This window comes from Giraffa tippelskirchi, chromosome 4 (genome assembly GCF_054371585.1).
Source record: "Giraffa tippelskirchi isolate mGirTip1 chromosome 4, T2T-mGirTip1v1.2.pri, whole genome shotgun sequence".
NCBI classification, from domain to species: domain Eukaryota; kingdom Metazoa; phylum Chordata; class Mammalia; order Artiodactyla; family Giraffidae; genus Giraffa; species Giraffa tippelskirchi.
In genome coordinates, this window is record NC_137278.1 from 204,244,539 (window position 1) to 204,267,894 (window position 23,356).

The 23,356-nt window shown below is 42.0% G+C and overlaps 1 protein-coding gene and 1 long non-coding RNA gene across 15 annotated transcripts in view; both read left to right on the top strand.

Moving 5' to 3' along the window:
* The window catches only part of TNRC6B (trinucleotide repeat containing adaptor 6B), a 241,083-nt gene that overhangs the window by 66,045 nt on the left and 151,682 nt on the right, over nt 1-23,356 (top strand). For 8 of the 14 annotated variants that reach the window (XM_081587535.1, XM_081587525.1, XM_081587530.1 and 5 more), the window contains exons 2-3: nt 2,559-2,633; nt 8,456-8,546. Coding sequence is in view for 7 of the 14 variants with exons in the window: in XM_081587525.1 (XP_081443651.1) it covers nt 8,502-8,546 (45 nt within the window). In the remaining 7 variants the exon portion in view is untranslated. Of the gene's footprint in view, nt 1-2,371; nt 2,465-2,558; nt 2,634-8,455; nt 8,551-23,356 lie in introns of those variants that run through there. The other 6 variants (XM_081587543.1, XM_081587529.1, XM_081587541.1 and 3 more) reach the window with 2 other exon arrangements.
* Nucleotides 12,339-18,291, top strand: LOC145544661 (uncharacterized). Its single transcript, XR_014081505.1, has 2 exons — nt 12,339-12,705; nt 16,722-18,291. It is a non-coding gene; the product is annotated as an uncharacterized LOC145544661 (long non-coding RNA).

Sequence of the window (23,356 nt, forward strand, 5' to 3'; positions counted from 1 at the left end):
GAAGTTGGTGCAGAATTTAGTGTTTACCCTGAGAAAGTTGTTTAGGCCTGGGCAGAAACTAATCACAATAGAGAACCAAAAATTAAGTCTTTTATCTTGCTAGTCTGTGGTTGAGAAAAAGTTCAAGAATCCTGTCTTTCTCTGAGGTGCTGAGAGTCACACATAACCATAGAGTTTACATCCTCTGTGAGTGCCAGGCTCATCTTGGAAGCTGTGGCTGGCTTCTTCAGCCTTCCCCAGTGCCATTTAATGGGGACGTGTCCACACTGTGGTACTGAGTTATTGGGATCACATCAAGATTCGGTTCAGTCTGTGTTTATTGAGCTCCATCTGATACCAAGTTCAAAGGTAGTCCTTGTTGTCAAGGAGCTCTGTTGCATGAAGAAAACAGATCCATGGATATAACTGATATTATATGGTATTTCTCAGAGGAGGAACACTTCAGCCAAGAAGGGTACAGAAAACTGTGAGGAGCTAACAGCTGAGGCAGATCTTAAAAGAGGAGTAGGAGGGAATGAGGCCACAGGCTCCCAGAGACGCACGTGCACGTTATCATGAGCAAGGCAGCCCTGTGCCAACCATGTGACACATGTGACCAGGATGTGAAGTGGTGACAGGACTGGAGGGATTTTGAATTTTACCCGAAGGGTAATTGGTAGTTACTGACTAGATTTTGCCAGTGATGTACCCAAAGGTCAAATTGGCTTTTTAGAAAGGAAGATTGCTGGGATAACAGTGTGTATAATAGGAGGGTAAAGCTAATAATTAAAATGTTACTGATACTTATCATATAGGACTTCCCAGGTGGCTTAGAGATACTGAATCTGTTGCAATGCAGGAGATACAGTTTCGATACCAGGGTCAGGTAGATCCTCTAGAGAAGGAAATGGCAACCCATTCCAGTATCCTTGCCTGGGAAATCCCATGGACAGAGGAGCCTGGCGGGCTACAGTCTATGAGATCGCAGAAGAGTCGGACACGACTTAGCAACTAAATAGCAACAACAAATACTCATCATAGCACCATTCCATCTGAGATTTATTTATTCAGACACTGAAAATAAGCTAAGGTAGAGATGATGGTAGATAAGAGGGCAGTCCAGTACTCTTGCCTGGAAACTCCCTTGGACGGAGGAGCCTGGTAGGCTGCAGTCCATGGGGTCGCTAAGAGTCGGACACAACTGAGTGACTTCACTTTCACTTTTCACTTTCATGCATTGGAGAAGGAAATGGCAACCCACTCCAATATTCTTGCCTGGAGAATCCCAAGGATGGGGGAGCCTGGTGGGCTGCCGTCTCTGGGGTTGCTCAGAGTCAGATACGACTGAAGCAACTTAGCAGCAGCAGCAAGATGCCTTTGAGATTGAGTAAAACACCACCTCAAATGCTGTGACCTAAGGTAGGACTAAAGCTGTAGTTTATAATCTGTAGCCATGGGAAGTGGGATGTGCTTTCTTGGACAGAAATATTAACTTGATTGTGAAACTAGGTGGCCAACTTCCAAACAGTGACGGGCTTTCTGACAGCAGTGTTGATGCTAATCACAGATAAATTTCTGCCGCATTTGTCCCCACATTGAGCAGAATATCCTTCTGGCATTTGTTTCTACCATTGTGAAATGAAAGAACTGGCTGGGATCTTTAAATGTCTAATAATACATGGCTGTCATTTCATATGTGTGTATGTATATATATTTCACATATATATAAAGGGAGAAAACATTCCTTCACGAAATAACATTTTCACTGCACTTATAAGCAGCTTGCTGTCATTTGCTTTGATTCTGAAGAGGCCATTCTAGCAATTAATTAGAAATGGCTCGGGGAGGAGTGGGAGTAGGCCCAAGAAAACCAGCGAAGAGGCCTCCACAAGTAGGAAATGATGATAGCAATGAAAACGAAGAATTATGGGTAGATCTGAGATACATATTTTGAAAGTAGGGATGATAGGGTTTGCAGACTGGCTGTGAGAGGATTGGGATGGGGTGAGAAATCCAGGATGAATCCGAGGTTCTGACCCCAGCACCTGGGTGGAGGATGACACCCTTGATTGAGACAGTGGAGACTGGAGAATGGAGTCTGAGCGTGGGACAGGGTTGGGGTGGGAGATGAAGAGTGCAGTTTGGGATGCATTAGTTCTAAAATGATGATGAGACATCCTCATGTCAAATGGAGAAAAAAAGCAGTTTGGTATTTTTCTGGTAGAACAAATAAAGTTAAATAAATAATAAAGGTTTAATATCAGTTGTAATGTTTTTTTCCAGAAAGTATTTCAGTTCACATTCTTAATATCCACTCACCTTTATCCAGCATGTGGCTGGTGCCCTGCCCTGTGCTAAAGGTGTTTTACGAGTATTTCATCTAAACTTTCAGAGAACCCGGTGAGGAAGACACTGTTGTTCCTGGTGGTGAATGAGGAAGCTGAGGCTTGAACCGTTAGGCCGCTGGCCCAAGAGTTAGTAGCTGGTAGGCAGAGAAGCCCGGGTTTATACATGACTGCTGCTCACCACGGCGTCTTGCTGTGAGCATGAGGCTCATTGGGATTTTCTTCTCTTTTCAGGGTTTTGGTTTTTGCACTGAATGTAGTCTAGACTCATCCTCACGGGCTTGTGTTGACCCCAGGATACTGTCAAAGGTAAGTTTTAAAAATGGATATCCACCAGGTATGGGCAATGAAATGAGAGCATCTTCACGTTAAAAAAAAGAAAAGTACATTCTGATGTTAATGCTTCTTTCCAGAGTTCTTACAGAAGGGAACTTGAAGTGGCCATCACCCCTGGTCCTTTGCATTTCCACCTCACTAGGTCCCTTTAAAAACACCTGTATTTAGTTTGATACTGACACTTGGTGTCCCATCCTTTTATGGAACTAGATTTGTTATTAGATTTAGCAGTTTCACACTGTTACTTGCACGTATCCTAGCTCCTCTGCCTCTGGTGCCTCCCCACTCCAGTGTGTAGTCCACGCACTGCCTGACTCAGTGTCTGGCCATAGATTTGCTCACATTGCCCCTTTGCCTAAACAGCTCTCATGGCTCCCAGTCACAGCAGATGTCATCCTACAAACCCCTCCAAGACCTAATTCCAAGCACCATTTCTGGCTTCTTTTTTAGTAAATCCTTATCTGTAAGAGGCTTCTCTGGTGGCTCAGATGGTAAAGAATCTGCCTGCAGTGTGGAGACACAGGTTTGACCCAAGGTTGGGAAGAGCCACTGGAGAAGGGAATGGCAACCTTCTCCAGTATTCTTGCTTGGAGACTTCCATGGGCAGTCCATGGGGTCACAAATAGTCGGACACGACTGAACACTACAGTACACTATCTGTAAGGGCTTCCCAGGTGGCAATAGCGATAAAGAATCCACCTGCCAGTGCAGGAGACACAATAGATGCCTGGGTTCAATCCCTGGGTTGGGAAGATCCCCTGGCATAGGAAAATGGCACCCCACTCCAGTGTTCTTGCCTGGAAAATTCCATGGGCAGAGGAGCCTGGCATGCTACAGTCCATGGAGCCACAAAGAGTCAGACACGACTGAGTGACTGAGCACTACTGACTATCTGTAAACCTTACTATCGGTAAACCAGACTATGTTCTATTCCCCAGATGTGAAGTTATTTTTCACAACTTTATGCCTTGATGGATGCTTTTTTCTTTGCTTAGATTTTGGAAGAGGGGAGAAGAATGCCACTATTTACTTTTCCTCCTTATATCTTTCCTCTTGTCCCCTCATCCCAGACTCTTCCGGCAGAATTTCTTTTTTATCTGTGTTCCAGGGGCACCTGTTGTTGATACAGCAATAAAACAACATTATTTTATATTAAGAGTTATTTATTTGTTTCTGTCTCCTTTGCTGGTCTGTAAACCCTCTGAGACTTCTTGGGAAGGAACTATTTTTTGTAGTGCTTGTTGGCTGCTCCTGGACACCTTGCAGGAGTAATACTTCCTTCTGATCAGTTTTGTAGATGAAAATAATGAAGATTATAATGTTAAGTAACTAGCTCAAGATTACACAGCTAAGAAATGACAAAGAATAATTGTTCCGTTCCTTCAAAGCCAAAGCTCATTCTCCTGTACTAGTCCAGCACCATCTGGCATGTGGTGGGGACCCAGTGAACTGCAATTTAAGTGAAAGGATTTTAGTTGGTTAATTCAGTCATTCTTACAATGGAATTTATTGGATACTTATTAAATGCCAGGTGCACAGTTTTAAGTAATCTGGGAGTGCAGCGATTGAAAAACAGTGTCTGGTATCAAAAGCATTGATAATCTAATAGGCGAGGCATCAGTTTAAGAAAATAAATCCAATGCATTGTTAACAGATCCGCTAATAAGTTTCTCACAAGATCCCTTGCAGACACTGGGAAAGGAGTCATCAGTTCTGCCTAGAGATGGGACAGGAATTACTTTATAAAAGCTGAATCTTGAATGAGGAGCAGGGAGGGGAAAGGCAGAGGGAGTGATATGAACAAAAGCATGGAAACCGGAAACAACCTGGCATATTTGGGAAGCTGTAAGTAGTTCACTGTTGGAGGAGGAAATGGCAACCCACTCTAGTATTCTTGCTTGGGAAGTCCCATGGACAGAGGAGTCTGGTGGGCTGCAGCCATGGGGTCCCAAAGAGTCTGACACGACTGAGCACTGAGCACCAGTAGTTCCCTGTGGCTAGATAGAAGGGACCAAAGAGGCCTCAGCCGATGATGCTGGAGAGACAGGTGAGGATCCTGGAGGGCTTTGAAATATTACCATGTTGGTCAACTTTTAGAGAAGACCCAGCACAGAGTCTGCAGGACATCCTCATGTTTGCTCACTAACATCTGCTGAGGCCCACAATGCACCAGGTAAAGACTATCAGTCACCTACTTTATTCACCTGTCTTTTCGTCAAAAGGGCAGGAAAACTGACTTAGACCCTGAGGCACAGGTATGAGCCATCCCTTCAAATAAGAATGGCATCGAGGCTTTCTCAAAAACTCGTTGAAAAACATTAAAGATAGTAAAAAATCAACCCTCCCCACCAAATGAGGGCAAATTAAATAAAGGACATCAACCTGACATTTAGTGAGAAACCTCTCAATTTCCCTTCCCCCTTTGAATTGCCTACATAAACTTAGCAAAAAGAATTTAAACATAGAACTTCACTGGTTTGATGGTGCTTGTGCTGTTTGAAATTCAGCTGCCTTGTAGCTTATACATAGCAAATAACTGTTGCACTCACTAGATATCTACAAGGCCTGTAGAAAGAACGTCTCTTTTCCCTAAAGCCTAATCATTGCCTCAGCTATGCCTGCTTAGGAAAAGCTGTGCCTGCATAATTCAAGGTCAGGCAGCAGCCTTCTGTACTGTGGAACCACCCAAGCCTGCTAATGCCCTCTTCCCTTTGCTGAGGCCAGCACGGCTGGCATTTGCTTGCTAGGCCAGAGTGGCCGTTGTATGCTGGGGCCACTTGCACAGCCGACATTAGGTGAGCTTTCAGTACCCACCGTCACCGCCGCTGCCAACTGTGGCTTGTTGCTTCACTGAGGCCAACAAAGCCCCCAAGCCTTGGCTTAAGCTTCTGTGCCCAGTGCCCGCAACCTTGTCTCTATAGAAACAGCCACACACCTGAAGACAGAGTTGCACTAAGGTCAAAATGCAGGGTGGCCTATGCTTTATAAACTTCAAATTTGGCCTCAATAGTTAAAAACTAGTATATAACTGTAAAAACTCATGTGGCCTAATGTAAACCTCTATAAGGTCAAAGTGCTTTGCCCCCTCACAAAAGAACCAAGGCCCAAAGTCCTGGCCCCAACAAAAGCCTCAGAAATTTGATGTGTATCTTTCTCCTCAAATTTTGCTTGCTGTCTGTTAGTCAAAACACTAGTCTCATGCACCAGATTTAAGTCTTTGAGAGACCTAATAAATAGTATTTTTTCTCTTGACTGAGTTCTCTACCAATTAAGAAATAAAAAGAGGAGGGGATTTGGGAGACCAAAAAATCATCTTTATACTAATAAAGCTGTGTTGGAGAGCTTCCCTGGTGGCCCAGGGGTTAAGAATCCACCTTTTAATGCAAGGGACACTGATTCAATCTCTGGAGCAGGAAGATCTCATATGCCACAGAGCAGCTAAGCCCGAGAGTCAAAACTGCTGAGCCCACCGGCCCCAAATACTGAAGCCCAAGCGCCCTAGAGCCTAATGTTTTGCAGCAAAAAAAGCCACCGCGAAGAGAAGCCTTTTCACTGCAATTAGAGAGATTCCCCCACTCTCTGCAACCAGAGAAAGCCCATGCAGCAGTGAAGACCCAGCACAGCCATAAATAAATAATTAATTTTTAAAAAAACAGCTGTATTGGAGAATGCAGCTTACTTCTACGGGAGGAAACAAGCTTAACAGTGAAGCTCGGAATTCAATAGTCTTACCTGTGACAGGTAGCCGTGAGGGACCTGTATTGATGGGTCTGGGAGCGGAGCACAGTGTGTGCTGCTGAGGGACAGGCGGCTTCAAAAGGGAAGAGACAGGAGAGGCCGAGCTCACATAGCTTGTTTCTCCTTCGGAACTCTCCATTCATATAAGATCCTGTCCCTCCACTGGGGTGGAGTGTGCGGATGGAGAGGAGCCAAGCGTGAAACCTCAGAAGAGGGAAGCTCGTTCAAATGGAAATGGCACAGAGATAATGGGGATGCCTTTCCTGGTCTGCTGTGGCTGTAATGTATCATCTATGAAATACAATCTCTGTTCCAGTAAAGTAGAATGGGAACTTAAAAGACATTTGCGAAGCAGTTTGTATACCACATCTTCCTAGTTATGTTATCGAGTTTTTCCAGGGCTGTCAATTTAGTCTTCATAGAAAGAGTAATTCTGCTTTGGCACAACTGTCACAAACAGTTGTGAGGTACAAAACCACCTAGAGAAAGCCTGTTTCACTTTCTGTGTGTTTTACAGAGGGAATGGACAGTGTTGGTTCGTGTGGAGTGAGTGAAGGGACTTCCACTGTACCCATTTCACATTTTACCTTATATACATACACACTGGTTCCCAACAAACCTTATTAGATGAGCACAGTGGGTGTTTTAATATCCTTTCCCACCCACCAAGTGAAGAAACAGATTCTCAGAAATACCTTTTGGTCTCAGACCTTGTGAATGTTTATTGAGAAGCCTGTGCTAGAACCAGATTGCCACGTCTCCTATCTGCTGTATTTGTAAAGATTTCTCTCATGCCAAAAAGGTACATTGTCAAGCATCATTGTAGCTTTCATATTTTGTACCTTTGAGCCCTTTGAAGAATTTGAAAAAAAATATTCATACCTGTATTATAATGGAGATTTCTTTTGTGTCAGTTTGAGTACTTCAGTTCAGTTGTTCAGTCATGTCCAACTCTTTGCAAACCCCATGGACTGCAGCACACCAGGCTTCCCTGTCCATCACCAACTCCTAGACTTGCTCGAACCCCCATCTATCGAGTCGGTGATGCCATCCAACCATCTCATCCTCTGTTGTCCCCTTCTCCTGCTGTCTTCAGTCTTTCCCAGCATCAGGGTCTTTTCCAATGAGTCAGTTCTTCGTATCAGGTGGCCAAAGTATTGGAGCTTCAGCTTCACCATCAGTCCTTCAAGTGAATATTCAGGGTTGATTTCCTTTAGAATTGACTGGTTTGATTTCCAGCAGTTCAAGGGACTGTCAAGAGTCTTCTCTAGCAGCACAGTTCAAAAGTATCAGTTCTTCAGCACTCAGCTTTCTTTATGGTTCCTATTCCTTAATAATTACATATTTAATGAATTAATTTGAAGGTTACATAAATTTTTAGTAGTTTCTTTTGGGTTCATTTTAATTCATAAAATTTTATTTTGACTCATTTTATTCTTAGAAGAAAAATTGCTACTTTTTATTGTCTTGCCCTATAGGCCTGTTATCATATAAAATTAAATAAACTGAAATTTAGTTTATTAAGCAGATTTTCTTAAAGTAGAAAGGTGGGATAAACCATTAGAGTATACCTGAATTTCAGTTATAAAATACCATAAATATTGAATGTAAATTATAAACCTAAGAAACCCAGCCACTTGCAATAGCCTAGCCTGATAGTTAGACTATATGCCCTGCTACAGCATAACAACTGGTCCCCTGCTTTTCTTAGTGGGCCACTTTTCCAACAGGTCAGTGTTTGTACTGTATGAATTGCTAATGATTTTTACTCTTAACCTCTGCCAAAAGTCAAACAAAAAGAGGAAAGAAATCTAGAACTGTTTACTGCTCCAGTGTCTTCAGCCTTTCCTAATTATGCTCCCATAAGGAGGGGAAGGCTTTCTCCCTGCCTCTCTCCCTGGGATATGTGTGTGTATGCTACACACACACACATTACTCAAGGTCATTGCTTCACACTATTTTTAGTCTTGGTGACAGAATTTCAGTGTAATCTGAGAAAGCAAATATGCACACTGAATTCCTTATGTGTTTGTTTTTTCTCTTCTCACCTCTTTTAGGCAGTATTTGTGTGTTTCTGCAGAGTTTTGCACAGAGTCTGTTCCCATGCAGACCAATGAGGGAGAAGTATCGGAAGAAAGCAGTTCCAAGGTCAGTGAATCACCGCAAATGGTCTGAGGAGAAATTAACGACAGGGACAGTGAGTGAGGAGCATGGGTGTTGTGTGTTAGGTGAATTTAGACATCTGATCAATTTAAATTAGAACCTCACCTAAGATTGAGAGGATTTTTTCCTTCTGAATATCCACAGTTGTTACACTCCATGACAAATTTGAAACAAATTTTACTGAGCTCATAAAAAAATTTATGATTCACTTGTATAGACTACTAGCACTTTATCTTTTAAGGTTTTATTATGCAAGTTGTGTATACTTATTTTAAAAATGAAATCAGAAGTGTATAAGGTAAAAAGTAAAAAGCCTATCCCTTATTGCTGCTACACAGAGGTATCACTGATCATTTTTAAACATTTTTAATTAATAAATTTTTAAATGGTATTTGGTTCGGTTTTTCAGACTAAAGCTTAAATGAATACTTCATTGTCACCTGTGTCAAAGTAGTCATGTTTGTGTTGGTATCTGTCTATATCTAGCTCCATGTCCTGAGTCTCCTTGGCTTTTTCTCTTCTTGGTCATATAGAACCCTCAGTATCACCTTCACGTCCCTTTTTCTCCTGTCAAAATAATTTCTAATCCTTATTGGGAGCTCCGAGGGTATCCCACACTGTGTCCTGGACAGTTCCCTGCACCTGTAGGGCTGTCTGCCTTGAACCCTCCTGAGGGATGTCTTTTGCTGTTGGCGCTGCTGCTTATACTCTCTTGGGAAGGTTTATTCTTTCTCCACATTCATGAGATCGAAAAGGGTCAGAACACCACTGAGTAGCTGAACAACAACAACAAATTCTTTCACCAGAGCAAAAGTGGAGAGGGGTCAGATGTCACCAGGAAACTCCAAAACATCATGCTATTTGGAAGAAGCCCGGCACAAAAGGTCACATATGATTCCATTTATATGTAATATGTAGAATAGATAATTCCATAGAACACAGGCTGGTGGTTGCCAGAGATTGGTTGGGGGAAACGGAATGAGGAATGACTACTTAACGGGTACATGGGCTGGGCTACAGAGAAGCACAGTTTGTGCCCAGAACCCCAGAGCTCCTCATGAAAGATGCTCTTCAGCTTCTTTCTGAATCTCCCCTCATTACAGTCCAGGTGTTAGGTAGAAGGACAGGTGTCAACTTCTCCTGTTGTTTGTTTTTCCCCCTACATCATTAGATCCCTTCCTTCTTTCTGTAGCCAAAGCAGAATCTAAGACTTTTATCAGATTCATCTAGACCCTGGCATCCCTGGTAGCTCAGATGGTAAAGAATCTGCCTGTAATGCAGGAGACATCAGGAAGATCCCCTGGAGAAGGGAATGGCAACCCACTCCAATATTCTTGCCTGGAGAAGCCCATGAACAGAGGAGCCTGGCAGGCTACGGTCCATGGGGTTGCAAAGAGTCAGACACGACTGAGCAACTAACATATTCACTTTCATCTAGATCCTAAACCTGGTTTAAGAAGAGTCAGAATAAGTGAGATATTCACACACTCTAGGGATGTCCCCCAAACACTCACACACCAAGACATGTACACCCAGGTCACCAAAAATACACAGACCTCAGGGTTTCTACAGTACACACAGACCCTTCCCCAAGACCCTAATTAATTATTTTATAATAAACCACAGTGTTAAGAAAGACTGGATTCTTGATCCTCTGACTAGTACATTCTCTTCCTGGAAAGCTAAGTTGAAATTGGATGATTGCTTGGCAAGCATATAACTAGATCAACGTGGAATGCTTAGTTGTACTAGAGACTCAGTTTCCACCTTCTTTCTGGGGGAGGAAGGAGGACTGTATTTCTTGATTTTTCAATTATTGAATATTTTATCAGTTCAGAATCAATTAGGCTAAAGAGTAAAAGCATATTTTTGTGGGGGGACTTCCTCAGTGGCCCAGTGGCTAAGATTCCACACTCCCAATGCAGGGGGCTGGGGTTCAGTCCTGGTCAGGGAACTAGATCACACATGCTGCAACCAAGAGTTCGCATGCCACAGCTAAAGAGCCTGTGTGTCACAACTAAGACCTGGCACGGCCAAATAAATAACAATTAAAAAAAAAAAAGAATATTCTTTTTATACTTGCAATAAGTAGATGCTTCTGTTATTAAAATTAAATTATAACTTTGTTTTCATCAGTCTTCATTTACATTGCATTTTATGACTTTTTTCTTATGCTTCTCTTTGTTTAAAATCTTATAACATTTATAATGATTTGATGTTAATGCAGGAATTAATCATAGTACTATGATAACATAACTTGTGTTCTGTTAATAGAAATAAGTTAGGAAAGGTAAATGGTGTTGAGAAAAAGTGGGAACTTTTCTACAAAACAATGACTTTGAATTAAATCACTTTTTCTTAAATAAATAGTTCTTGAGCATATGTTATTAGTGGATACACAGCAATAAACAAAAAAGACTTGGTTCTTACTCTCAAGGTGGTTACATTTTAGTGGGAGAAACAAACGTAAATAAAGATAATGATTCTGAATTATGATCAGTACTGTAAAGAAAATAAAATAATGCAATATAGGGTGACTGGAAGGACAAGCTTAGGTTAGTCAAGCAAGCCTTCTCTGAACATGTAGCATTTCAGCTGAGCAGTAAAGATGGAGGGAGCCAGCTGTGTAAAGAGCTAGAAGAACAGAGGAAACTTCAGAAGCCCTTGGCCTCTTCCAAGAACTGTCAGAAGTCCCGTGCCACTGAGTGGTGAAGCTACAGAGGGACACTGAGACCTTGCAGGAACTTGACAGCCCTGGCATAGAATGTGGATTTTGTCACATGGGAAGAATTTCTATCAACTGGGAAGCCACTGAAGGCTGTTAAGTTAGGGAATAATGTGATATGATTCCATTTTTTTAAAAGTATTTATTTATTATTTATTTGGCTGTACTAGGTCTTAGAATATGTGGGATCTATAATTTCAGCATGCAAACTCTTGGTTGCAGCATGAGGGCTCTAGTTCCCTGACCAGGGATCGAACCCAGGCCCTCTGCATTGAGCGTGCAGAGTTTTAGCCACTGGACCACCAGCAAAGTCCCTACGATTTCATTTTTAAAAGATCACTCTGGCTGCTGTGTGAAGAATGGATTGGACAGAGGCAGAGGTGGGAACAAGGAGACCACTGAGAAAGAAGACAGTCCTAGTCAGTCACTCGGGTGAGAGATAAGGTAGATTAACCTAGTGCACCGAAGTGGAGGAAGACAGACTGGAGGTGTACTTTAGAGGTAAAGCTGACATGACCTGAGGATGAACTGGAATACTTTTGCTTCCTAGAAGCCAAGAGGTACATTTCAAGAAAAAAGATAGAATCAGTACTGTCAGATGCTGCTGAGAAGCCAAAGAAGTTGGTAATTGAGAAAATGTATCTGGACTTATTTTTTGAAGAATTAATTAAAGCAAAGGTACACAAGAAAATTTTCTGGAGAGGTGGAGGTATTCTGTGTCCGAGAGGAGTGTGGATTACACAGGTGTATATCCATTTGTCAAAATTATACTTCTAGAATTTACAGTTAAAATAAAAAGTACAACTTTTCAGATACACTTTACCTGTGAAAACTGTAAAATAATAATAATTGAATAGGGCTGGAGAACAGATGGAAGTATGGATGAAACAAGAATGACCGAATGTTGACAGCTACTGAAGCTTGGTGATGGGTACATAAGGATTCATTTGAATGTACTTTGTACGTGCTTGACATTTTCCATAATAATGCTTTTTTTTTTTTATATAAATTTATTTATTTTAGTTGGGGGCTAATTACTTTACAATATTGTAATAGTTTTTGCCATACATTGACATGAATCAGCCATGGGTTTACATGTGTTCCCCTTCCTGGACACCCCACCCACCTCCCTCCCCATCCCATCCTTCTGGATCATCCCATTGCCCCGGCCCTGAGCCCTTGTCACAATAATGCTTTTAAAAGAAATTTATTAGTGGTCTTCAAGAGGAAGAGGATGAGAAACCAATTTTATGGGTTAAAAGGAAATGAAATGATAAAAACATAAAGAGGAGTGGCTGTAGTCTACTATCCAGTCGTGACATTTAGAAGTAAATGAAGAAAGAAGAGCACCAAGTAGTGTGTGTGCTGTGTGCTCAGTCATGTCCAGCTCTTAATGACCCCGTGAACTGTAATCCACCAGTCTCCTCTGTCCGTGGGATTCTCCAAGCAAGAATACTGTAGTGGATTGCCATTTCCTGCTCCAGGGGATCTTTCCAACCCAGGGATCAAACCTGAGTCTCCTGCATCTCCTGCATTTGCAGGCAGATTATTTTCCATTGAACCACCTGGTTCCCTGACCAGAAGGAGGTATTAGTTCAAGTGAAAGATGTTTTTTAAGATTTAAAAAAAAATTGTATTTATTTATTTGGCTGTGTCGGTCTTAGTTGCAGCATGCAGGATCATCGTTGCATCATGCAGGATCTTTCTTTGTGGCGCACACATTCTCTAGTTGTGGCTCATGGACTCCAGAGCCCCTGGGCATAGTTGCTCTGCAGCCTGTGGGATCTTAGTTGCCTGACCAGGGATAGAACCACATCTCCTTCATTGCAAGACGAATTCTTAACCGCTGGACTGCCAGGAAAGTCCTGTGAAAGATTTTTTAAATGGAGGAGGCCGAGGCATGTTTGAGTAAATAGCAAAGAGATGAGTGGAGGAAGGCCAAGTGTGTTTATGGAAGAGGTTCACCAGGCTTATGAGCTTGAAGGAGCCCGGGGATCAGTGAGGCTGGCCCCTGCTGCTGTGGTGGTACCCGGGCTCAGGCTGGAACCCTGCTCTTCTTACTCTTGTCGGGTGGTGACTGATATTTGGAGGAGGAAAGAAAGAAAGTTGGGTCCAGCTTTTCTTAATGTTCCCTCTGAAATAGACGTCATTGTTAAGTTGAAGAGTTTAGCGTGCACGATTGAAATGACAAGTTTAGATTTCATTTTAAGGAGGACACTTTTGGAATGGCATTGGTAGACAAGGTGCTAAGAATGGCTAATAAGTGAATGAAAGGGTCTGCAGTTTTTTAAAATATCCATGTACGTATATTGTACTGACAGAAATCAGGTATGCCTTATGGTTGGACAGGATTGACAGAGGACATCTTCTTGGAAAATTTTGATGTTCCTTTTGAAGAAATATTCCCTAAAATTGTGCAGTATCTTCCATAAGCTTTTTTTTTTTTGAGAGAAAGGTTTAAATTCAGAGATGGACTGGAGATTATATATTCTTGAGAGTCAGGAGGTGTACACTTCAGTCTGTTGAGTTTAGAAGACTCTGTGTCTCTGCTAGAAAGATGAAAAGCAGAGGATGGCTTCTAGAAGTTGGCTGTTGGGACTTTGCTGATGGTCCAGTGGCTAGGACGCTGTGCTATCAATGCACGGGGCTCAGATTTGATCCCTGGTTGGGGATCCAGATCCTACATTCCACAACTGAGTTTCCATGCTGCAACTTAAAGATCTTGCACGCCACAACTAAAGATGGCACATGCCACAATGAAGATCAAAGACCCCATGTGCCACAACTAAGATCCGGCACAGCCAAATAAATCAGTAAATACTAAAATTCGTTGATGTCTACACTGTCTACACTTAAGGTTTGTATATTTTTCTGTTAGTAAATGATGTTCAATAAGGACAAAAAACAATTTAGGAATTTCTGTCCTTCTCTTTAGTTGGCTAAGCTCATTTTGAATATTGATTCTGTTATGCAGAATATTAGCTGTCCTTCTCAGCTTTCTATTTCAGGAAATATATATATTTCCTTTTTAAACCACTTATGGTACCTGGAATGAAGTAGGTGGTTGGGAAGGTGTAACATTTATAAAGTAGATGGAATTTAGGAATTGATGTGAGAGAAAAGGAAAAGGAGAAACCGAGAGTAATATCACGGTTGCAAGCAAAGTGACTGGGAGGATGGGGATGCCCTTGCCGAATAGGAAACATAAGAAAGAAAACAGTTTTGGGGGGGAATGGGGTTAATTCTTTATCAAACATACAGAGTTTGAGAGGCCGGCAAACTGTCAGCCAGGTGAAAATGCAGGACTGGAGGCAGGATACATGGGGACTGGAAATACAGGATTGGGAATCACTCAAATTTAATAGTTGAGGGATTTCACTGGTGGTACGGTGGATAGGAATCCACCTGCCAATGCAAGGGACACAGTTTCAATCCCTAGTTGAGGAAGATTCCATATACTGTGGTACAGCTAAGTCCATGTGCCACAACTGCTGAGCCCGAGTGCTGCAACTGCTGAAGCCTGTGTGCTTGAGGGCCCAAGAGCCACAATTGCTGAGCCATGTACTGCAGCTGCTGAAGCCCGTGTGCCTAGAGCCCATGCTCCACAACAAGAGAAGCCATCGCAATAAGCCCACACACTGCAACTAGAGAGTAGCCCCCGCTCTCCACAACCAGAGAAAGCCCATGTGCAGCAACAAAGACCCAGTGCAACCAAAAATAAAATTGATTAATTTTTAAAATTTGCTAATTGCAACTGTGAGATTAGATGAGATTGCTGTGAAGAATATGAAGAGAGAGGTCCAAGGACAGAAGATGGAGAAATAAACATTTAGAGAGTAGAAGAAGGAGAAGCAGAGATTAGCATGTTAGAGAGTCAGCAAGTTTATGATGAATAAGACATTGGTTTATGATGAATAAGACATTCAAAGTCTGCCTCAAGGAGTTTGCATTCTTGGAGACAACAAAATACATAAATAGGTAATCCCTTCAGATGGTGACGTGCATTATGCTAGAGAGTTGCTGAGTGTGGAAGCTCTTTCAGATGGGTGGTCGGGATTCATCCATCACTTCAAAGACATGGCACTTGAGCTGATGCCTAAATGATGTGGAAGAAGCTTTCAATGTAACAGTATGAGAGAAGAGCTTTGTAAGTCAAGAAGAAATTCAGAGGCGAGATGGGCAAGATGGAGTATCGGAAACAGGATTTACTCTCTCACTAGAAATAACAACTTTACAAATACACAAATGTGTTTGAAACAACAGTTTTTCAAGACACTGGGCATCAGATAGTGAAGGACAGTGATCAGTGAGAAATGGAAAACAAGATGAGTCCTCTGACTACCTCTCCGTCCTGGCTTGAGGGAGCCTCCAGGCCACAGTGCAGGAAATGGGGAGCCCAGGCAAAGCCCAGTGAACCCTCTCAATTGAGGAAACACTGCTGAGAGTCTGGGGAGACTGAGGGAACCGAAGTTTGTAGGACAGAATATTGGAGAGGAGAGAGCAGCTAAGAGAGAGAAGTCTGGAGATTTGTGGAGGGTTCCCCTAAGTATTCAGCAGAGTGCTTTTTGGCATATGTACATGACTGGTCAAGGCTGAGGCGGAAGGGGGTACCCACCCCTGAGGATTGGAAATAATAGTGTCTAGCACTCAAACACTGTCAGTAATGGTGCCTGTTTCTGTGTACTAGAAATCTTCATAATTCATGGATCATTATCAGCATACTCAGCAGTAGTTCCCTCCTCAACCTCAGGAGTAGGGAATAATTAGCCCTACCTAATTATGAAGTCTGACTTCACAATCCTAAAAGAAGAACCTGAAAGGAACAAACTGGTTCAAAGTAATTTAGCTGCATCTCAGAACGACGCTCAAAAATATTTATAGGAATTCAGAAGTATTCAGGATCTAGCAAAAATTCTGTGTCTGTTATTCAAAGCAGAGATTTTTCAGGCATGTAAAAACCAGAAAATACAAACATAGTGAAGAGAAAAATCAATTGAAACCAACTCATAGTTGACCAAAATGTTAGAATTAGCAGACAAGGATATTAAAACACTTATTATAATTGTGTTTCAGATGGTCAAAAGGTCAAGCAGAGACATGGAAAATATGTATTTTTAAAAGCCCCAAATCAAATGTCTAGAATTGAAAACTATAATGTTTGAGATGAAAAATATACTGGATGGAATTGTGGCAGATTAGATACTGTAGAATAAAAGATTAGTTAAAGAATTAACAGTAGAAACTATCCAACGTGAAACACCAAGAGAAAAAGAGTAAAAATCCAAAAAGCGAAAAGAGTGTCAGTGTGTTGTGGACAACTTCAGTCACCCTAATGTCCCTGTAATTGGAGTCTCTAAAGAAGGCATGTGCTGTTCTGTACTTAGTTGCTCAGTCGTGTCCGACTCTTTGTGAATCCATGGACTGTAGCCCACCAGGCTCCTCTGTCCATGGGATTCTCCAGGCAAGAATACTGGCGTGGGTTGCCATGACCTCCTCCAGGGGATCTTCCCAACCCAGGGATCGAACCCAGGTCTCCCACATTGCAGGTGGATTCTTTACAGACTGAGCCACCAGGGAAGCCCAAAGAAGGCATGGTGGGGCAGAAAAAAATAGCTAAGAAATAATGGCCTCAAATTTTCCAATTTGATAAAAATTGTAGACCCGTAAATCTGAAAAGCTCAGTGTCCTTGAAGCACATGAAATGAAGAAAACCACATCAAAGCCCATCCTTAAACAAATTACTCAAAGCCAGTGGTCAAGAAACCCTTAAAACCAGAGGAAAAAAGACATACTACTAACAGAGGAACAAAGAATTTCTCATTGGAAGTAATGCAAGCAAGAAGACAGTGGAGCAACATCTTGAAAGCACTGAAAGAGAAATTGTTAACCTTGAATTCTATAACCAGTGAAAATTTCTTTCAAAATTGAAGGCTAAATAAAGACTGTTTCAGACATACTAATATAAAAACTGAAATAATTTATCTGTATCGTATCTTACTATAAGTAATGTTAAGGGAAGAAATAAAATGATGCCAGATGGAAATATTAATCTACACAAAGAAATGAAGAGCTCAGAAAATGAAAACTACACAGGTTAAATATGTCAGACTTTTTTCCTGTTACTCAGATCTCTTTAAAAGAGGATTGATTGAACAACAGTAATACGGATGCATTGTGGGTTTATAACATTTGTATCTGTGAATTGTACAATAAGAGTGGCATAAAGACTTAAAGAGGGAAAATGGTAGAATACTGTTATAGGTTCTTATATGTGAATTAGTATAACTGCACTTGAAGCAAAGAGAATACAGTTGACCCTTGAACAACGCAGGGATTAGGGTCCCTTACCCTCTGGGCAGTCGAAAATCCAAATATAATTTACAGTCAGCTGTCCCTATACTCGGTTCTCATATCTGGGGTTTTTCCATACCCTCTGATTCAACCAACTGGAGATTGTGTGAGAGTGCAGTATTTACTATTGAAAAAAAATCCACATATAAGTAGACTTGTGCAGTTGAAGCACATGTTGTTCAAGGGCCAGCTGTACTTCTCAGCTCATTCTGTGAGGCCAGCATTAGTCTGATAACAAAACTAGACAAAAATATTGCAAGAAAACAAAACTACAGATCAAGATCTCTCATGAACATAAATGGAAAAATTCTAAGCCTAATTTTAGCATATTGAATCTAATGATCTGTAAAAGGATCATATGTGAACAAGTAGGGTTTACCCAGGATGGTGGGGTTGGTTTAACATTCAAAAATCAATGTAATCCACCATATTAACAAAGTGATAAAGAAAAATCATATGATCAAGAGATGCAGACAAAGCATTTGACAGATGTCACATGTATTCCTGATGAAAACTCTCAGCAAAATAATAGAAAGGAACTATTTAACTTGATAAAGGACTTTTATGAAAATTCAACAGTTAACATTGAGCTCAATGTTGAAAGACTAAATGCTTTACTCCTACAGTGAACAACAAAAACAACAGAAAAGAAAAGGATGTCTGCTACTACGTTTCTCTTCAGCACTGTACTGAAATTTCTAGCCAGGGCAAAAAGGCAAAGAGAAGAAAAGAAAGGAGAGAGAAGTGAGAGGAGAGGAGGGGAGGGAGCCAAAATAGTACGTACTGTGTGATTCAGTGCATATGAACTCTGGAAAATGCAAACTAACTTATGCTGACAGAAAGCACATTAGTGGTGGCCTGGGAAGGGAGAGCAGGAGGGAAAGATTAAAACTGGGACAAGATGAGGGACTTCCCATCATACAAGAATTCTCCGTGCAATGCAGGGGGCTCAGGTTTGATCCCTGGTTGGATCAGTTTACCAGCTCAATAAATGAAAGAAGGACTATACTTAGTGGTTTGCATATTTAGAAAGCTGTGACAAACCTAGACAGCGTATTAAAAAGCAGAGACATCACTTTGCCAACAAAGGTCCCAAAGCTATGGTTTTTCCACTAGTCAGATATGGATGTGAGAGTTGGACCATAAAGAAGGCTGAGTGCAGAAGAACCACTCCTTTCAAATTGTGGTGCTGGTGGGGACTTCCCTGGTGGTCCAGTGGCTAAAACCTCTTGCTCCCAATGCAGGGCATGCAGGTTCGATCCCTGGCCAGAGAACTAGATTCCACATGTCCCAACTAAAAGTCTGCATGCCCCCACTAAAGATCCCACATGCTGCAATGAACACAAAGACCTGGTGCAGGCAAATAAATTAAAAAAAAAACTGTGGTGCTGGAGAAGACTTGAGAGTCCCTTGGACAGCAAGGAGATCAGAGCAGTCAATCCTAAAGGATATCAACCCTGGATGTTCGTTGAAAGGACTGATGTGAAGCTCCAGTACTTTGGCCACTTTATGCAAAGAGCCAACTCATTGAAAAAGACCCTGATGCTGAGAAAGATTGAAGGCAGGAGGAGAAGGGGTCAGCAGAGGAGGATATGGTTAGATAGCATCACCGACTGAATGGCCACGAATTTGAGCAAACTCCAGGAGACAGTGGAGGACAGAGGAGCCTTACTACAGTCCAGGAGCTCACAAAGAGTCAGACACAACTTAGTGACTGAACAACAACAAATTTTTAGAAAGCTGAGGAAAAAGAAAGGATCCTAAATGTTTCCAAAGGAGAAACAGGTCATATCTAAAACATTAGGGTTTATAATATTATCAAATTTCTGTATAGCAACTCTGGGGTGCTAGAAGACAATGGAGCGTGGCCTTCAAATTTTTGGAAGAAAGAAGGTTTACTAACTTGAACTTCTGTATCTGTGTGTATGGATAAAAATATTCTATATGTTAAACATGTGGATAAAATTAGGACATTTCAGTCATTCCAAAAGTCAAAAAATTCACTTCCTGTATGCCTCTTACTAGGAAATGATTGGAGTCTGTGCTTCAGGAATAAACCATAAAAGAGGAGGACAAAGGGTCTAGGAAACATGCTCCAGTAAAGGGGAGAGTGAGGAATCCCAGAGATGAAGGGAGAGAGGCATCCTTGGCAAAGTGTCAGCTATTTTGTGATCTAGAGAGCAAACAGTCTCAGCTGGCACAGGAGAAAACTCCCAAGGGATGTATTCAAGACTGCAGTGAAATTGACAAATTACCTGAAGTGTTTGAACTTATTAAGACGAGACTCACCATTCTGTTGCAGGGTTTGAGGGTGAATTAGTGAAAAACACATAATAAATACCAAGTTAAAAAAAAACTGATAGAAAGTATAAGAGGAAGTAGTAATTTTTAGTTCCAGGGAAAAGAAAAAATATCCAAGAAAGGAAATGTAACTATTCCTTATAATTCAGCTGTATATGTTATTCACCGAGTAATAGCACTGTTAGAACTGAATATTGATTTGAACAAAAATTGTGACTTATATTGGGAAGATGGGAGAAGGGAGGTATGTTTGTATTGTGGGGTGGCAGCAGAAGAGCATGCTCAGTGGTGAGAACATGGAAGTAATGGGGTGTAGGTTATTCTTTTAAGAATTTGGATAGTAAAGGGAAGGGAAAAAATAGGATATCTGGAGAGGTTATAAGGCCAAAAATAATTTTTTCAGAATAGAAGAGATTGGGCGTCCCTGGTGGCTCAGTGGTAAAGAATCCACTTGCCAATGCAGGAGACATGGGTTCGATCCCTAATCTGGGGAGACCCCACATGCCAAGGAGCAGCTAAGCCCGTGTGCCACAACTACTGAGCCTGTGCTCTAGAGTCCAGGAATCACAACTACTGAGCCAACGTTCCGCAGCTACTGAAGCCTGGGTGCCTTGGAGCCTGTGCTCCACAGCAAGAGAAGTCACTGCAGTGAGAAGCCCACGTGCCTCAGTTAGAGAATAGCCCCCGCTTGCTGCAACTGGAGAAAAAGCCCACACAAAAAAGCCCACACAGCAATGAAGACCCAACAGAGCCACAAATAAATACATAAGTAAAATTATAGATAGAAGAGACTATGAAATATTTGTATGTTGAGGAGATGGATTTACTAGAAAGGGAGAAAGAAGGGTTCCTTAGATAATAAGATCCCAGAAGAGGCAGTATGGTGTAGGACACGAGTTAAGCAACAAGTGGTGAGGTTAACTTTGCAGAGCAGTCAAGGGAGGAAATGGGTGAAGATGCAGAGGTTTACGGTATAATCGCCAGAGAAAAAATGAGGGGCTTTTGGACCTTTATGTTGGATAGGCTCTCAACATAATCTTAGGCATTGTCATCTTCAGAAAGGATGGGCTTAGGGAGAATGCCTAGTGGATGGATTTGACGTCTTTGAGGAGAGTAGAAAAGGTACAGGATAGATGAGTGAAGGATGTGGTACAGTAGGTCAGTCATTCAGCCCAGTCCTGGCACGGAGAAGGCATTGGGAAGTTTTGTTGAAAGAACGAATGATGGACCAGAAGGGCTATGTTCGAGTCTGAGATGGATCCACTGACAGAAGTTACGTTGTTTCCCTCCTGGGCTCAACAGCAGGCGGGCAGCAGGTGAGCCAAGGATCACAGCTGCTTGCTCTGCCTTTCAGAGCTACTGGGAAGGAGCACAAGGAAAGGGAGAAAGAGGAAGTGCTGGGAGATCGCAGAAAACGCTTCCCAAAACAGTAACTTTGCAGCCAGGCTTTGAAGGTTAAGTGGAAGTTCACCAGAAAGACAGGATGAGGGCAGGCTGTCCAGGCAGAGGTGCTGAATGTCAGCACTGAGTGCAAGTCAATTGGTATAATTTGTAAAGGAACCAGTTTTGTAACTTTGTCCAGCTCTGCACTCCAGAAGCTGAAGGGGAAAAGGGGAAGGGTTTGGCAAGATAGGGATGTCCTAAGGATAAGTTGGTGGTGAGCGAATTTAGGACATTGTGGAGAAAAGTCACTGAGATGCCTGTCGGCTAAAGCTCTGAATAGGCAGTGAGGCAAGAGGAAAACCACAGAACTAGACAGGACAATGAAGACTCCTTACAGATTCAAGTGGCGGGAAGGAGTGGAAGAGGCGCTTGTGGTCAGAGGCAGATCTCAGAGTTCATGGACCTCAGTGTGGAGAGGTCCGGATGGATGGCAAGACCCAAGCCTTGGGTCCTGCCCAACCTCCTCATTGAAGCAGGAAGATGAAGCTGCCTAGGATGAGTCTATAGTATCTGATGCCTTTAGACTGAGTTTAGTGCCCTTCCTTCCTCAAGTTGTTTCATTTGCATTCTCTCCCTGTTTTGTAATTGACTAGCTTGGCAGCAGCAGCTTGTCTTTCCCACCAATCTGCAAGTTTCAAGGGGGTGGGGCAAAGACTGTCTTCTTCACCACAGCACCTAGCATGTAATATGTACCCAACAAATACTTGTTAAACAAATGAATGGTAGTGAGAGAGAGGTGAGGATACGGTGTAAGTTTTCTTTTTTTGTTTTTTTTAAAAATTTATTTTTAACTGGGGCACAATTGCTTTATGATGTTGTATTGGTTTCTGCCATATATCAGCATGAATCAGCCATAGGTATATGTATGTCCTCTCCCTCTTGAGTCTCCTTCCTACCTCCCACCCAATCCCACCCCTCTAGGTTGTCACAGAGCACAGAGTTCAAGCTCCCTGCATCATTCAGCAAATTTCCACTGCCTATCTAATTTTACATATGGTAATGTATATGTTTCAATGCTACTCTCTCAATTTGTCCCACCGTCTCCTTCTCCATGGTGTAAGTTTTATGAATGAAAATATTTAAGCTCCTGAAGATGAGATCAAGGAGGAGGAGTGGTCGAGATCATCAAATTAAGTCCAAAAGTGTTCAAGACATTTATAGAAAAGAAATAAAGATAGGAACAGACAGGAAATGATCTTGAGAAAAACAGGAATTGGCAATAAGGAGCAGTGATCTTTCTGGACCATTTTTGTTGCCTTCTGAGATGCTGGAGAGTGAGAAAAAGTAAGAACCCTGGTGAAGGAGATAGTGTCTTCTGGGGAAGAGCATTTTAATTGGTACTTGAAAGAATGAGCAGGAAATGTGAAGTGAATGTGAGGCAGAAGACCAGGGCTTCTAGGCAAGAAGAGACATTATATGTAAAGGCACAAAGGGCTGAGAAGTTGGTGTGTGCTCCACCAGGGGTTCAGAATGGGTGAGTGAGGCAGGGGCGATAAAAAAGATCACTTAGGCAAATGAACTGAACTTTTATCCCTCAAGAGAGGTAATAAGAGTGAAGAATTTCAAGGAGAGTGATGTGATCTTGTTTGCATTTTACAAAGTCCAGTTGATGGAAGTGGTTTGGAAGATGGTTTGAAATGAGATGGGACCCAGAAGCACAAAGACTAGTGAGAAGGCTTTTGTAATAGTGAGATTTAGAGAAGCTGTCTTTACCTATGGCAGTTAAAAGGGATAAAGAAGGGGTGATGAGTATGAGAGCTGTGTAAGAGATAGAAGCCACTGTACTTAGTGATTATTAAGGAAGTTAAGGGGTTAAGGAGGGAAGGAGGAGAGCCTGTAACCTCGATTATAAGTTTCCTGTTTGAGGATCCTGGTGAATGATAGTACCATTTACAGACATAGGGGATATAAAAAAGGAAATTTAAGGACAAAGATGGTGTTTCATTTTGGACCTATTGGACCATCCAAGTGGAGA